The sequence below is a fragment of the Zosterops lateralis genome (assembly GCF_965231275.1).
Source record: "Zosterops lateralis genome assembly, chromosome: 3".
NCBI lineage: Eukaryota > Metazoa > Chordata > Aves > Passeriformes > Zosteropidae > Zosterops > Zosterops lateralis.
The window spans coordinates 53,216,149-53,234,245 of record NC_139764.1 but is presented as its reverse complement, the minus strand read 5'-3'; the positions used below and the strand labels follow the sequence as shown (position 1 = coordinate 53,234,245).

The 18,097-nt window shown below is 37.9% G+C and overlaps 1 protein-coding gene across 4 annotated transcripts in view; it reads left to right on the top strand.

Moving 5' to 3' along the window:
- ARID1B (AT-rich interaction domain 1B) overlaps window positions 1–18,097 on the top strand; it is a 325,115-nt gene that overhangs the window by 80,264 nt on the left and 226,754 nt on the right. For all 4 annotated transcript variants that reach the window (XM_083856435.1, XM_083856437.1, XM_083856436.1 and 1 more), the window contains exon 3: window positions 1,309–1,455. In XM_083856435.1, coding sequence (XP_083712561.1) covers window positions 1,309–1,455 — 147 coding nt within the window. The remainder of the gene's footprint in view (window positions 1–1,308; window positions 1,456–18,097) is intronic.

The following is an 18,097-nucleotide window of genomic DNA, read 5'->3' as shown; positions in this document are numbered from 1 at the left end:
TAATGATGGGAAAGGAAATGGAAGCAAAGGTAAAGCAAGTGCAGGAGTGGGGTTACAGTAATAGCCTTAGGATAACCAAAAGGTAGGATTGCCAACTTCTGGCAGAAGTAATAGGAGCAGATAAAGTTGTGATAATAAAAACACCTTGAGCAGGTGTTTAACTTTGTATTATTATTATTATTATTATTAATGCCTAGTAAATACTGTTGAATGAATGTAGTAAATTAACTTTAGGTAGAACAGGTATGTGTTTGCTTGTTGAATAAACAGATTTATCTTTCTATCAGAAACTCAGTGGGAACAGCTCAGAGATCAAAGCATTTCAGGTGTGCTCAGGTGTTTGAGACACTTGCTTAGGGCAGGGATGTGCAGGACCAATGGGAGGTCCATTCTAGAAGGGAGAAGTTGTGTGCTACATCTGTTATTTTTCTGAAATTATATTAAATTCCACAGTTTGGGGAAAAGAACAGGGCATGATATCAGGAGTCTGTTTTAAGTGTGCTCTTTCAAATACCTCAAGAAAATGTCAGTATCTATTGATACAAGGCTTACAAACAAAATCAATGCAGAAAATTTCTCTGACATTGTGATTGACTTGGTTTTGGTTCTAACTTAAATTCTCAGTGTGTGCAGGTTCTCAGTACGTGATACATGTTCCTACTAGTGTGTAATTATTTTGTTTTGTTGTTATTTAAAAAAAAATCTTAGTAGGGGAGAGAATACTGAGAGAGATTCAACTTGACAAACCAAAGTCCTGCCAAACCCTAAGACTTTGTGTAAGGCTTAAATACAAAGACTAAAAACCTGAGGATTACAGACAAAACATTAAATAAAAATTAGTAAAATTGCTCAAAAAAAAAAAAAAGAAAAGACAAAAAGCATTTCTCTTTCAATGTCTGTTTAAGAGTTGTGCCTTTTTTCCACAATTCAGCTTTTGGGTCTGCACGTTGGAATGATTCCTCTGTTGATTTGCCTTAGTAGTGTGCCCATGGAGAGCAAATGCTTCAAGTAATTGCTTCTGTATTTTAAGGGTGAGCATTACAGGATTGTGGTATTCAGAAGCATGGCATTTTCCTTAGAAGCTCTTCCTGAAAAGAGTAACTATGTAGAGCACTTGGGCTTACTCCTCCTGCTAGGACAAGAGGATTCAAGGGCTCCCATTAACTGCTGAGTAAAGGAGTCAGACCGTGGGGTCAGGTGTGTAGCTGAGGACATCACTCCTGAGGTTGCCATACGGGTGGGACACAGCTTGATTTCATGTCCTTCTGCTTCCACTCATGTGTTTGCTTTCCTTGGCTCTTCCAACAGATCCCACCTCAGTATGGTCAGCAAAGTGTAAGTGGCTACTGCCAGCAGGGCCAGCAGCCGTACTACAACCAGCAGCCGCAGCCCCAGCACCTGCCGCCCCAGGCACAGTATCTGTCGCAGGCCCAGCAGAGGTACCAGGCTCAGCAGGTAAGCATTGTCCTCTGCTTCTGACAATCATCCTGGGGCTAGAAGTGTGAAAGGAACCCATGTGCAATGGACAAAACCTACCCCTCATCTTTTTGAGGGAGCAGTGTTAATTAAATAACAATAATTAAATAATAAGTTGAGCAAAATTAAATAAACATGGAATCAGACTGCATTCTTCTGAACGGTCTTGACAATATATGCGCAAATATATCTGCACCATTTTCAGACTTTATTTCATACCACCATTCTAGGGTAAAGCCCTATATGTCCCAACAACGTTGTATGCCCCAACAACTATTAACTGCATTTTTAAAAACAGGTAACAATTTCTTGATGAGATGTTGGTGGGTGCTGGAGCTTTTTCTTGCTTTTGTTTTGTGGTTTCCTTGCAAGACATACACTGTTGAGAATTCCTGCATCTAATGTGGTCACTGCTGTTTGAGGGTTTTTGTGGAAGAGTTCAAAGCATTTTGGAGTTGCTTTGTCAAGGGATCTTCTTAAAAGATATTTTAAATTGATATTGCAGCTATTAATTTGAATGTTGTCAGTTTGCACATCCAGTTAGTGAAACCACACAATTTGTTATCCTTTGCTGGTTTTGAATTGTGCTCTTTATATTAAGCATTAAAATTAATTTGAAGTGATTCTCATTTTAACCAAGATCAGAAGTGATAATGTATGGTTCCGGTTCCCAGAGCTGGAGAAACACTTGGATTTTAGATACTGAACAAAAGGGATGTGCATAGCTGATGCAGCTGAACATGTAGGTTCAGTTCTATCTGCAGTCTCAGCTCTGTTAATTATGGAGAGGTGATCTGGAAATGGAAGGATGAAACTAAAGTATACTCAACATCCTGGGAAATCTAACAAAAGTGAGTTGCTCAAGACTGAATATTAGTGAAAGCATCAGCACTTGCTGCAAGTCACTGGGGAATTCTGTCAGGCATGGTTGATTAACATTTTGGGATTATGCTGTCGCAATGTAGAAATCTTAGCTTGAAATAAAAATAGTGTGTAAAATAAACTAACAAAAGATGCTGTAAGTGGTAGTGATGCTGGAGACTCCCCTCCTTTGACTTTAAAATAAAGCTATGATAATTTCACTGTGTAATTACATGTTAATTTTTCTTCATCTACATTTTAAAATTCCATTGAGAATTAACTTTTTTCATTAAAATGCTGGATGGTTTATGAAATAGAATTCTTAATTGTATCTATGATATTCTTGTAAATGTCACCACATTCCATCTTTTGGATTATATGTAACTGCAACTTTAAAGATTGCAGTTGTGTCTTTAAATTTAATTTTCTTCCTTTTTACTTTGCTGTTAAATGCTTGATTTCTCTATGACTTGAAAATACTGTTCATAAGCATCTTGGTGAAGTCTCAGCAGATAAAGACCTAGTAATACAGCCTATAAGATAGAAGAAACACAGCTGCTCCAATGTCTACATATCACTGTGTGTGAAATTGAAATGGGTTTTTTGCTGCCTTGGACACCTTGTCATGTTTTAAATATACTGTCAGTTGAACGGATTGAATATTTTGGTTTAAAAATACACAAAACATTCCAATTTTATAGGCCTTAAGAGTAACAAGGTAGTGATTTATCTGTTGATAGGTGTTCCAATTACATCATTTGCTATCATAGCTGGGAAAGAGAAGGTTTGTGCAGTGAAGTGAGAGGGATCATAGAAGGATGAAGGCAAAATTAGAGTAAAGCCTTCCATATATTTTGAATTTCTGAGAGCTGGGATGAAGAGAAAGGCAGGGGCAGATTCACAGGTAAAAGATACCAGCCTTGATGTAGCCAAATTCTCTTTTAGAGAATTTGAAGTGACACTGGAGGACAGTCTTAAATCCAGGCTCCAAGGGTGATATAGGCATCTGAAGGTCTTCTTTTACCTCAGTCTGCAAGTTGAGCATTAGGTCCTCACCAATACAGCCGTGCAGTTAGTAGTCCTTTCTTACCTGATTTCTCGATGGTTTGTGAATGATTGTTCTTCAGTACTGGTCAGCCTCTTAAGTTTTGAAGTCTGATCCCAGGTTCTCAATTCTCTGATAATTTCACTGTGTAATTGCAGTATTTGTGTGCAGATGAGACTATTTTGTATAAATAATAAGTAGTTCTAAAACACCTTGGGGCTTGCTTCTTTCCTGATCTCCAGATCGGTTCCATATCTGCTCTTTGCCCTTTCTCAAGAAGAATCAGCAGGTGAAGACTTCTTCTGTTATGTTCCTCTGTAAAATCTCACCACTGTGCACTTCCCCATTCTTTGAGAACTGCTCATCTAGAAAACAATTCCTAACACAAGAAATGGCAGTCTATATTTCTGACACTTCAGCAAAAGTGTTACTTCTCTGCTGGTAATGCATAGTAGAAATACCATCAAGTGGTAACCAGTGTGGAACACAAAATTTAATACTAAACAAAAAAATCCCCAAAAAGTTGGGAGCATACGTCAAATTGTGCTGCTGACGGAAAAAAATATAAACTGTGCTTACTTAAGCATACATATCTCTGTTTATATGAGAATGATTATTTTTGAAAAAGAATGAATTATAATTTATTTGCTAAAAATTTTAGCAAGAGAAATAGGAGTAGGACTTGTTTAGTTTCAGGAGAGCTACCAAATTGGGGAATGTGGGTGACAACAGAGCTGAACTCATCTCGGTCACAGTGGAAGGACAAGAAGCAGTAGAGACACGCTAAGAAGAGAGATGCTGCAACTCTGTGAAGAAGGGAAGGAAAGGAAGGGAAGGAAGAAAGAAAGGAAAGGAAGGAAGGAAGGAAGGAAGGAAGGAAGGAAGGAAGGAAGGAAGGAAGGAAGGAAGGAAGGAAGGAAGGAAGGAAGGAAGGAAGGAAGGAAGGAAGGAAGGAAGGAAAAGAAAGAAAGAAAGAAAGAAAGAAAGAAAGACATAGATTTACATATTCTAAATACAATTTTAAAATAAACTACAGAATCATATATTACCTGTTGCACCAGTTGGTGTATCTTTCTTATTTCTGCTCCTAAAAATATCAGTACATCCTGTTTATATAATCCTGTCAATTAGAAAGCTGAGGTAGTTTCAGTCATACAATCTGTCATCCTTTCTGTCTGTCATCCTTAGTTTTGCTCTTTCTTTTCAGCTTGCAAATGAATTTCTTTCATGTTTTCCATATTCTTCATTAACTGACTTTTTGTCTTTCTGTACTGATTTTGTGATGTGAGTGTAATTGAATTGGTTTTACTTCAGGAGGGAGAAGAGAAATGCTAGATTGGGGAAAGAAGGCTTCTCTTAATTTGCCTTCTTTTCCTGACTGTATTTGCTTTATTTCTCTTGTAGATTTATGTCAAGCTACTTGTTTTGGAGATTTTAAAGCTGAAAGTAGTGTTTATCTGTCTGGATGATGGACTTTTTCTTGCGACCAGTTTCGTTTTATGTAAAACCCCATAGTGTGATGATCTGGGTATATTCTGTTATAGGGACAAAACTGATGTGAAATTTCTTTCAGATGATGTTTTATTTTTGCTCTTTTAGACACATGGGGAGTGAGTGCCTGAGGTCAGGTTTAACTCTGTGCTGTGCCTTAGAATTGGTGCTCATCTTCATTTCTCACATATTGTGGAAGTGTGAAGCCATTGCTGGTTTTCCTTGACTCACTTGAATTCAATATGCAATCTTGTCTAATAAAAGTAAACAGATAAAACAATTTCTGGGACTGTTCCAGTGACTTGTGACTTTCATTCTTCTAATAAGTGTAGATGGGAAGGAGGAGAATGGGATTTATTTGAATGTTTGAACTGTTAAGTTGTTTAGATCTTTGGTAAATTGATTGCATGGTAGGCAGAAAGGGAGTTTCATAAGAGGTGATTTGATAGTAATACTGGCACAGTTTACTATAGAACCATATTGTAAGCCAGCATCAGTCATCCCATCTTCATATCAAGAGCCTGCTGTGTAAAAACCATTAAAGGAAGAGCTTTGTTTTAAGCAAATTTATTGCAGTAGCGGATTCATTGATCATTAGATATTGCCAGTAGATGTAGATACTGCCTTAGCTTTGGGGTTTTTTTTCTTCTTTTTACCTTTACTGCTCTTTAAAAGAAAAAAAAAGAAAGAAAGATGTGCTACACTGCTATAGTGTTGCCCTTGGCAGGGTTTTTCATCTTGAAATGGCATATAAATGAATAAATGCTTCACTTGTTTTTGCAGTTTTAAATCTTTTGCCATAAGTAGAAGTGATATTTTGCTCAAGAATGTCATGTAATTGCAAACTTAAACTGTCATCATTAAACATTATTTTGTTAAGATAGTGTGATGTATATTTTTGGTTATTATGCTTTCCAACTGGCTTGTAAACAGCCATGTTTATATATTTCCTTGCTTTATGTAGCATGTGTTCATATGTATCAAGATAGAATCGTGCCTTTAAGCTTTATTGTGTTATTTTATGAATTGGGACCATATCAGTTTTTGACAGATGAAATGGATCTGCAAAATAGTTATGGTCTCACTTTTAGTTAAACAAAAATAGTGATTTTATTCTACACCTACTGCTGTTACCCTGAATGAAGTCATCTTTTGTTTTACACCTTCCTGGAAGCCCTCTGCTTGCAAGTTTCCAGAATAGAATGCTGATCCCTTTTCTCATGTACAGGCACAAGATTAAATGGGAAAAAAGTGTGACAGTTCCTTGAGGTGGGGCACGCATGTGCCCTTTTCTGGGGCATTGGTCATTCTGGTTAACTGCGTGCACAAAGAGTTTGTGTGTGTTCGTGCATCATTTGTTGTGGTTACTGTGGGGTTTTTTAAGTAGTTCAGACTCACTCTTCAGTCTTCTTTTACTTAAAAGGACAAAATGTTTTATAAACAAGCAAACAAAGAGTAATTTCTCACTGTCTCACACGTTTTATTTAAATGTCCAAAAGCTGGCCAAAATCTTGTTTGCCCCCCAGATAATATACCGTATCTGCTGATCTTGGTGAGATTTTTTTTCCAACACAAACTGTATAGGACAAATAAAGAGCAGACTAACCAGTGGAGTTTTCTTCTGAGACTGGGCCAGGGGACAAATGCAGTTTGGGCCAGTAGGAATTTTTGAATTTTTTTAATAGTTCCAGATAGAAAGGCATCTGAAGCAGGAATGCAGCATACCTGAGAAGGTGGGAAGCATCTCTGGTGACATCTTTGTCAGCGTCTCCAGGCAGAGGGTTGGAGACCACTGATGCATCCATAAGGGGCTGCAAATTCTCTGTTTCCCTGAACTGGGATCAATGGTTGGAATTAGTCTCAGTTTTAAGCCTGATATGATGATGAGAACGATCTTTCACAGACATCTGTTTCTAGTGTTGAGTCAGTGCAAGGTAGGACAGATAAAACATTTCCTGATTCGAAACAGTCCTTGAAAATGTGAACAAAATGTGAAACTAATTAATCTGTTTTCATGTCCAATCTGTATGACTGTCATGAAAACAGAACAAATTGTATTGTGGCAAAATGCACCAAATTATTAAAGTGATTTTGGTACAGTGAAGATGAACTATTGTTTTTAAATTCAATGTGAGCTGCTAAAGTTCTTTAAACAGTATAATAAGCAATGTGTTAATTAATTAACATTGTCAAGCTGTTTTGGGGTGTAACACTGTACAAAAATAGTATTGTAATAATAGGAAATAACAGTCCTACGTGCAAATACCAAATTCACTAGTAAGGAATACAGACAGTCCTTAGTGAGTCCAAATTTGTATACCTCAATGCAATTACTCTTTATTATAAAATCTTCACTCTTAACGTGCTAGAAATTGGCATAGAAGTAGCAGTTGACTGAACTGTAGTTTAGTCTCAAATCCTTCAGACTTTAATTTAAATTTGTCTTAAGGACTACCATACAGCTGTGTATGTCTTAAATCTGTAATAAAAATCATTTGTCCTTCTGTCCTTTTTAAAATTTTGTGTCATTCATGTAGTCATTCTATCACTAGATGAGTGGTTGCACTTAATATTTGTTGGGTTATGAACCACAGGAAATCTGTGAAAGAACAAGCTTATATGTTAATCTGACATTTGCTGCCAGGCATATAGGAAAGTATTCTTTGTGAAAGTTGGCTATTACAGTTATATGGGAACTCATAATCAAATTTAATGTTCAGAAGAGATAGTTGCCTGCTGTCGGCAGCAGTGGCTGACACCACTGCTTGTTGTGTACCATAAATCCGTCATGGCTTTAGTCGTCTCAGCAACAGAGATGCCTGGTGCTCAGTGTACACTCACTCCATTCTGAAATGCTGGTCTTGTTTTTAGCTTAGGAGCAATTATATTGAGTGAAGAGGTACAAGGGAGAAGTAATTCCTGTAAAACTTTTAATCCCAGGCTCATGACACTAGGAACTCATACAGATATATATAAATATTGTAACACCAATAGTATTACTTTGTATGAAGGCACGAGTTTTGGTGCACTGAACCTTCCATTGCCAATGTGCTTCAGAGGGGTCAGATAGGTACCAAACGGCAGAGTTCAGTATTGGCTTCTTGCACCTGTAGTAAAGCTTGACTGGCCTTAGGGAGAGCAGGGAAGGGGAGGAGGCTTTCAGCAAATGGCTTCCAAACTCACACAGCACGACTTAAATCGTAGCTTCTAGGCAAGCCACCAGTGACCAGCACCTGCTGAACACTGAAATGATTTAAGAACTGTTGAAATACTTTGGAACTGTATTGAACTTGTGCATAAAACTGATTTATCCTTTTTGAGCCTTTTTTAAGCACATGGTATTCTCAGGAAGGAGAAGAGAGGTTTGAACCCTTGTAGGTTCAATGAGTGCTTAACTGATTGAAATCTTTGCCAGTTAGATCTCTGCTTTTATAAAGTCTTATTTCATAATCATGATGCTGCTATGATAGCAAATAAGTGTTAAGCATTAGGCTATTTATCTGGTGGAGGTTACTTAGCTCAGGAGTTCAGTGAAACTGACTCCTGTGCTGTATCTTCCCCCAGTAGTGGGAATGGCTGATTATTGTCCATTTGGGGACTGCTCTGTTTGCTCACCATTGCTTATATCATTTCAGGAAATGTGTCAAACCTCTCTCTTTTTTTTCCCACAGTGATTTCTCTCTGTATTTATAAGATTATAATAGGTGCTACCTTGTCAGACTTGGAGAATAATCTTCCAGAGCCAAGTAGCTAGAAGGAATAGAGTCAGGCAGAAGAAGAAAGTATAATTGTCTGTAAACTCACACCTGAGCACAAACACAAAATTGAGGGCATAGCACAGAGCAGCAGCCACAGCAGCACAGGCTTGTTTTTGCTGAAGGCTTGTTGACCAAACCCAAAAATCTGCATTCAGATTTAGAGAAGACTTTCTTGGCCCTGATATTTTAAAGAAAGTATTTACAGACATTGTGATCAATTTATGCAAATAAAAATCTAACTCCAGTCTGTTAGGCCTGAAGCTGTTAAAGTTAGCATCTATAACTACCCCTTACACATAGCTGTCTTTGTAGTAACTCAGATTTGTTAAGTGATACTACTGGGAAAGGAAAAGTACTTTATCTTGCAAAGTGGTACTACTGTTCATGTATAAAATATAGCAAGCTTGTTTATACTTCTGTTTTATAATCTTCCAAAGGACTGTCAGTGAAAGAATTTGTTTGCCTCTTGAGTTGTCTCAACAACTTAACAGCACCTTCAGTTTCAAGTTCCCTCATTGTAGTTAAACATTTTCTCAGCATATATGTTCTTTTGCTGTCTTCATCTCCTAATGGTTTTCTGCTGAAAGCAGGCTTTTCCATTTGAAGGAGAATTCTGAAGGTCAGCTTTCTTTTCCTGAGAAACCAGCAAGTGCACCTCTTCAGGCATCTGCTGCTTATGGCTTATTATGCTTTATGATACTTGGCTGGATAGTCAGAGGAGATAGGTCAGCGCACATTGCAAACCTGTTTGGCAGGAATGTTCATGACCACCTGTATCCTGCTGGTTTTTAAATTTTTATTTCTGTGTTTTTGTATCATTCTAATCCTGGCAGACATTGCAGCTTTTGTGCTTGAAAGGTATGCAGTGCTGAAAGGCCTGAGTCTTGATTTTTTTCAGGTACTAAAATGAAGTTAGCATACAATATCATGAAGAAACTCTGAGAATAAAAGCCTCCTTTCAGCTAAATTAGAAAGAGAGAAAACTTTATCTCCTAGGAAGAGGGAAGTCCTGTTTTGCTGCTTTAATTTTAAGTGGTCAGTTACTTACATGCAATCAGTTTGTAGATTTAATGAGCAGTGTCCTATGTCCATAACAAAAATCTTCACAAAGTATTCTAGTGCAATTAGTGGGGGTGCTGAATCATTTGTTCCAACTAAAAACTTCAGTATTTCTAAGTAAATAATTCTAAAAGGAAACATTTTTTCAGCTCAACTACAAAAACTATGTAAAATCTATCATGGATTTAATATGCTATGCTTAGAGAAAGGTTTTTTAATGAGTTCAGAAACACGGCAAGATACACGTGTCCAAATGTATTTCTTAAAGTTCTCAAATCAGTGATTTGGCTTTGATCCACAAAGTATTGTTGTTGTTATGATGGTGATATTACTTAAAGTTTCTGAGTTCTGATTTGTCCCAGTATTTAAATCACAGAAGGTTAATTAAAGCAGTTCTTTATTTTGCAATTGCTTTGGAATATTAACCTCACAAAGCCTGCTTTAAATCAGTGAAGTGACAGAATTGCATTTGCTTTATAAAATAACTCTACAAGAGCAAAGAAAAGCCATTTATAGTTCAGTGCCATTAATTGCTTGGCATTTAGATATTAGCATAGGAGTCAATTAATTAACTTGATAGTAAAATTACTGGAATGCAGGCTGATAAAAACTATTTTGTAGGAGATTAGTGATCATAACTATTGTTACTCCCCTTACCACTCTCCTTACTATTCAAAGATGGTTTTAATGTTATTCTGAGAGCTAGATTAATATCCCAGAAATATTTTTATCCATACCTTTGAAATTTAGCAACAAGTTAAACAGAATAGTGAGTTTATCAAAAGATACCTGATCACGTAATCATAATTTATTTTATGGTCCACTAATCTGATGGCTATTCATTGACAAAAGGTACCTAGGCAAATATTTTAGAATATAAAGGTACAAATGCTATTCTAAGAAAAATTATAAAATGCAAATAGAATAGCATTCTGAATTAAGTGATCATGTTGTAAAGTCTAAAAACTACTAATAAATTTAAGTAGTTGGGGTTTTTTTTACTGTTTGTTTTGGTTGGTTGGTTGGTTTGGTTTCTTAGTTCTGTATGAGCAGTATATATTCCAAATTTCAGTGGTCTTGTAAATTACACCTCATGGCCAGTTGCACTACAGCAGTATTCTCTTACGGCCTTTAAATTAACACACGTTATATTCCTCAGAGGTAGGGAAAATAAGTTTGTTCATATTCCTAGCATAAAATCTAACACTGCATTTCTTTTGGCTGCATGCATTTTCTTTAATAATTGAAGCCGTTCAGTATACATATATTTAGTTTTATTTTCTGTATTTTGCATTTTGTTGTTGAGACAATGTATTATCAGAATATTGACCAGTATATATTTCATATGCATTCATTATCCTTTTCAATATTTCCATTTTGCAGACACCTTTTCCTACTGTAATAGGATTTTGAATAGATTTTGGAGCATGCAGCTAAATTGTTACAGGGTGTTTTAGTTGTTGCAATCAGATACGTACAACAAAGAATGAAATAGCAAGTCAAAATAAATAAGATACCACTTAAAAAAACAAGTTTACCTTTATGTGTTGACAAAACTACTTGGTGTTTATGTTGTGGAAGACAGGAGAGCAACTGTTGGTCTTGGTGAGCTGTCCCTCAATAAATCAAGCTCTGGAAGAACACAGCCTCTCTCTTTGTGTCTTCCTCATGTTTATCCCTGGCTGCCAAGAAACTATCTTCCACGTGCATGTTTTTAGGTAGAAAGTTAAATAACCAGCTATAACCAGTCTGGGATTTGTGTCTCTGCCTGCAGAATTCATGAAGGTTGTTCTCCTTCACCCTCACAAAAAAAAAAAAGAGATGATTATTGTTGCTTTATTACCTAGTAATCCTTTACCAAATTTTAATGAACGTCACTGTTTTTTCATTGGTATATTAAAGAGTAGTCAGTGGTCTGGTCTCAGAGTTTTAAGTTTTCACCACTTTTTTCATTTGTCCACCACCCTCTTAATCCCTACTCCTGCCACTCCCAGCACCAGCCCAGCTGGGAATATTTTCTTTTGATAAACTGTGGTTGTGGTGATGGTGGTGAAGACGTTTCTATCTCAAAAGAATAAAGAAACAGTTTACTGCTGTTGTTTTAAACTGTTGTATTGTGCAGTCCATTGAATTCCTTCTACTGGTGGGCGCTTCCTTTTGGAAATTACTGTTCTTTTCCCAGTCCTTGGACTAAGGTATTGTTCGTTGTGGTGGGCTGGATTTAAAGATTTTTGCACAAATACCATGTGTCTTCACAGACTGAAGAGAAAGGGAGGATGGTAATGCAGCTAATTTTCTACTTCCAGCAGCCAGTCCCAAATGTAACACAGTAACTTTCACATATTGAAAAACAAAGTTAACCAAAATGGTAGAGACAAGTTGAGAATACCTTCTTTACCAAGTTTATTACAGACTTCTTTGCATCTGAGCTTCAGTTCCTTTTCCTGTGATTGTACTGTTGATAAAATAGTGGGTAAATCTCCTTTGAGTTTTTATGTAAGGGCTTTCTGTGGTGGAGTATTAGAGAGTAAGTTAGCAGGTGATATAAATTGTCTGTTATACAATATAGCTTTATATATAAGGGACAGGGGCTAGGAAGCAAACCATTTTGATTTTTTTAAAAATGTAACCTCAGTGATGTTTTGCACCCCTTCCTCACCGATTGCAGGTTTTCATGAGCCTTTAGATGAAGTCCTGGCTTTTACCTCAAAGCACAGACACAGACGTGCCCCTAAGAAAACGCTGAAGTAATGTTTCCCAGTCTTGGGTGAGGAAGTCTCATCCTTGGGTACCTAGCCCCATTAGCCTAGAGGTAGCAGCTGCTCTCGGTGCAGCTTTTCTCTTTATTCTGTAAGCTGGCTTCAGGCTTTCAGCTCTGCTCTAAGCTGCGGGCAGTGCTCTGACCTCATTTCTGCCAGCGAGCCGTATGCTTGGGAGAGCTTCCTCAGTGGCAGCAGGCAGTCTGGGGCAGGCTGCTGCCCTCTGGGCCACAGAGCCCCCCAGCTCTCTGCTTCTGCAGCAGCCAGAGTTGAAAAAAATGGCAGGTTTTAAATCCTGCCTCTCGCCCACCTTTTGCCAGGTTTAGCTGTTTCTTTGGGGTGCAGAGCTGTTTCTCAGCCCAGCTTCACATCTCGGGTCTGCTGAAGCAATGCATTCCTCCTGGAGTTTTAGGAAGGACTAGTGTGGCAGGGCAGGATGCTGGATGGCACAAAATCTGTAAGTCATCACATGAACATAGTAGTCTGTCCCAAGTGACTATAAAGAATAGGGCGTGCAAAACCAGCCAGGCCTCTTTTTTAAAAAGCTTTTTTATTCTGTTTTGTTTTAAATATAGCTTTGTCAGTGAAAAAATGGCAGGGAGAGGAAGGAGGGGGTGTAGAAAATGAAAGCGTGGTTGGACTGTCAAGTCTTGTGGGTTTTTTAGGAAAAGTCAAAAACGCTCTGTAAACATGGGAAAATGCATGGAAATAAAATTATCATTTTACCCCTCATTTCCAAGTTGTATTTCTCAGATTGCTTCTTTGGACTTTCATCTCTTTATTTACACTGGAACTGGATCTGTAGAACAGAATCCTACCTTTTTTACCTGTAAATGAAGAGCTAACAGCTGTTTATCAGGTTGTGCAGTGTGCAACAGTCACGTTTTAATACAAACATCAAACTGGCCTATTTTTCTTGTGGCACGTTATGAGAAAGGAAAACAAGAAGAAATGTCTTGTTTCTGATTAAATCCACTATTGATATGCTCTGTGATCCATGGAATGCAATAGTGGCGAAAGAGAAAAGCAAGATAAGGGTTTCTGAGAATGATTTCATCTTGGAGCTCTTCCTGCATCACTTGCTTAATGTGGCTCCTGGAGGCCATATAGCAAGACACATATGAAAATGGACTAAAGTGTTTAGGAAGAGAGACCCTTCTGTCTTGTTAGTAGGCTCAGGTTACCTAATATGTGACTAGAAGCTGTGTTGTCAAACAAAAATTCTTCCTGTAAGACGTGGGGAGTTTTTTTTTGACCCTGTCTGTGCTTAAAATGTTTTCAGTGTATTCTGCAGCAAAAAGCCTTTGATAGTTAGGTAGTCTAACTTGCTAATAACTTCTGGAGAATTCTGATGAACTGACCCTCAATAATATATTTGCTTACCTAAGTTAAGTATCTTTTGCATCAACTGCTGCATAGTGTATTTTTTTCTTCCATCTGCAATGTCTTATGACTTAACGTAGATATCATTTCATGATAACTGGGGTCATGAGGGGAGAAAATTATGTTGCCATTGTAATTTTTTTTTTAAATCAGCTTAACAAAAGATGTCTAGGAATTAGTAAGTTTTAGAAAGAAACTGCAGATATCTTGGAAGGTACAGTGTTAATAACATTGAAGATGATGAGGTGTCTCACAGTGACTGGTCTGCACCTGGGGCATGCACATTGGCAGGTTTTCCAAATGTCTCCATGTACATAGTAGGAATTTTCTCCTATAGATTAGTTATGATTTCTGGATTAATTTCTCCTCTTTGAAAAAGAAGGAGCTATTTTGCTTTGGCAATTTTCCGAAGTTGTTGATTCCTTTTAGTCCCTGTAAAGATGCTGAAGACCAAAGTTAACTTGGCGAGGCAGAGTCTCATCTTTGTTTCTGAGGGCATGTCCCTCCCCTGGCTTGACTGTGGGCAGATGATAACGACCTGAAAGAGCAGCAGTTGCTGCTGGCCGGTCCCACTGAAGTAGCAGTCAGCATGTTGAGGGAGATGCCAGCCTCAGGACCGCTGCTTTCCTTGTCTCCATTCAGGTTTCCGTGGTGGTGGAGGGTTGGCTTGAAATGATTTACGTATTCTGGTTGTGAACAGGGTTTATTCAGTTCATCACGTATACACAGACTCGCATGTTTAAGAGGATTACCAGACTGCATTGGTAATCCACCTCCGGTGGTTAGCACGCTCTTCTTCTTTGTTGGTGTAAGAGGTGCTGGGACTGAGAAAACAATTTTTTTTCCTGCCATCACCTGTTCCTCCTGTACAGCAAGAGACTTGCTTGCTGGTTTGTGCACAGTGCTTTCCAGCTGCAATATACCAGTTTTCTTCAAAGCTTTACAGGCTTCTATTTAATTTTTTCCTTCCTCATTTCTGATTCATAAAATTCAAGATTATATATACATATATATGTGTATATATATTCTTCAACAGAAGAAATACATGTATATATATATATATATATATATATATATATATATATATGTACGTATTTCTTCTTGACGCAAGAACTTCTGCAAGAGTCCTGCACATGGTTCTGCAGACCACCTGGCCAGGATTCAAGCAAACGTTTCTGCTCTTTTTGTCCTTAAGTGAATTGTTCCCCACAGGGCTGCTTGCATGAGACTCAGTGTTGCCTGTGCCCTTGGGCATAACATTTTTTCTGAGCACAACCTTACCTTCAGTATTCCTCTAACAGGTTGGCTGGCCTTTGTTGTCAGTTTTGTGTTACCGGAGAATATACAACTTGGGAGGTAACATGTTAAGTATTAGGGTTGGGCTAGAAGTTGGCTGTTTAGGGATATATCACCAATCTCGTAAGTAATTTCTTCTTTATTGTAGTCAGTTAGTGCAGAAAGTAGAAAGAGGGAGCTGTGTTGATACATATTTATCTACACATATTGAAAAGATGCCAGGTTGAGTGGTAACACAGCGTGTCCTTTTAGCATAGCCCCTAGCATGCCACTTGGCTTCTTTCTGTTCAGTAGTATTCCTTCAGAGATGAGTAAAATACTCTTGTGTTGTAGGACTGTCCACTTCTCTTGGCTGCTCTACTGGATTCTGATTTCCATTCTCAAGTTGGTCTGAGGCAAAAAAAAAAAGAATAAACATTTGTTTTCAGTTTTGCTGTTGTCACATTGCTTTAGAGTTTGCTGCTCTCACACTTGAAGTCCTCTTAAGATTAACCCACTGAATCAAGAACATGGGCTAAAATAGTTTTTAATGAGTTTTTTTTCAGATTGAATTCTAGCATATTATTTTCAATAAATTATCTTTCTGTTTAACCATCATGGTACTTATCTTCCTGGGTGGTCATGTTATCCCTCTGAAACTCACTGCAATAGAAGTGAATGAAGTCTGAATGACATTTCTCACCCAGCCCTCCTTTAAATGTGGTTTTCCTTCAAACATTAGTATTTTCACTATGGTTTCATTTTCCATTAAAAATAATTCAAACTATTTAATAATTAGATCTAATCATCTTCGGCCAAACTTAAAACAAACGTGCATTTCATTTACATGTTTTCAATCATTTTCAGCGCTATATTAATTCAGATTTGCAGAGAACACATCCATGTGGACAGGATTGCTTGTCTTAGGCTAGGTCCAGCTAGAGAATGAAAGCGTGACACTAATTACCATTGCACATGAAAAAGGGAAAAAGCTGTCTGGCAGTGGCCTGCTCGAAGTGACTGCAGTGTAATTGACTCCTGCAAGTGTGGAGCCAGGCTCACGGCTGGCTGCTGCCAGAGAAGGGAAGTTTCCTTCCTCTCTTGCTCACCCAGCCCTTCCCAAGGGCAGCTCTACTCAGTAAGCCACAGTAAAGCTGAGGGGGAAGGGGTTACTTACCTGGCAAGTTTTAAGTTGCACCAACTAACAAAGTGGTCTAATAAAGACCACTGATGCAAACTGAAGGATGTGTGTCCAGATCCAAGAGTTGTGGGAGGCAGGACAAGAAGCCTTTGGCTTCACTGCAGGCCAGTATGTAGGCTCACTCAGCAACCTTTGTGGTAGTGAAATCCTACACCAGAATTAGAGACTTTGAAAGTCTATAAGATAAATACAGTAACAGAGAACAAGAAAGATGAAAATATCCCATTTCCTCCCTTTCTCCTTAGACTACACAAATCTTGAGCTCCCTATCCTGCAATTTGCAGAAAAAGCTGAAAGTGTTCATAAATAGGAGGTGAATAACTAGTCCAGGCTCTCTGGATGATAAGCAACTCGTTGTTGTTATTATTATTGCTTCCCAAATACAATAATTGTTTATGGATCAATTTCTGAACTTACCCAATATATAGGCTTTAGGCTCTGTCTAGTCCTTTTTTTCCTTGTCTACCTATTTTAATCGTTGGTGTGTTTTTAAAAGTCTAAAAAAGTCTAAACCTCAGCTATTTTGAGTATATGTTTATGACTGCTGATTATTTGTCCTTGTGCTTTTCTAAAATCTGATGGGGGAAACCCTGACTTTAGTTATTTTACAACTTTGTTGACAGTTTGTGCTGTAACAGCTATGATATGATTGGGTTTGTGCCAAGCTGGGAAGTTCTGAGTGGAAACTTGTAGCCTTCTGTTTATAAAAGCCTGGGTTTCTGTCTTACACACATGCTCATCTATGGGAGGAAGGATTTTCTGTGATTCATAAAAAATCATAAGCTTTATTTTGAAAGCTGATGTCAATGATGGATGAAATACTGGGAGTCAAACAAAAAGTCAGGAATCCCAGGAGAAGACTGAGCCCTAGTATCAATGGGGAATTCCTCAGCCGTGACTGTAGCACAGCACGTGGTAACGTGTTCCTCTTACCATTATGTTCCCTCTGTTCAGTCCCTGATAAATCCATTCCTAGATGCTAGGAAGAAAAATGACCTTTCAAAGCTGCGAGAATTGCCAATTCCATGCATTTCCTCTGTGACAGACAATTTACTCTAATACTTCTGTCCTTATTTCTTATTTATCTCTCAAAATCTGTTGTAGCTATTCTGTAATATGCTGTATGTTAACAAAATTTCCAAATGCAGAACTGAAGAAAGGCAGTAGGGATTTTCTCTCTTCTGTTTTTCAGTGAAAATGATACTAAACTCCACTTTGGTTATGAAGCCAACCTCTTAGTGAAATATGCTATTATTTAATCATTATGTTTAGGATATAAATGGACTGTTTTTATTGGACAATACATGTGTATAAACAGAAAAAATTATACACACAGTCCCATGCATATTTCATCTGGGAGATTCCCATGCCTGCAGCTTACTGAGAGAAAACTGGTCCTTTGCCTCTCAAGAGCCACTTTCCAAGTTACTAGTGATCCAAGTATCTACGTAGCTTTACAGAAAACGTAAGCAAGACTTTGTAATCTCAGTTCGATTTGGAGTGCACAGGTGCCTGCATCATTAACAAACGCAGATGTCTGTGTGTTTCCAAACCTCACCTACAACCGAGCAAATGGATTTGATTTTTCCACAGACAGAAAGGAAAGCTGTATGAGAAGGGTGCATCTAAAATGACAAAGAGTGTTGTGTCTGGGGTTTTTAATGTGCTCTTCGGTGTGTGGAAAGATATTTCATACATAGTCTTCAAATACCCAGGTAAAAGTAAATTCCATTCAACCAGCAATATTTTTTATGAGAAAGCATGCTGTCTCTTCTCTCTCCTGCTCTGG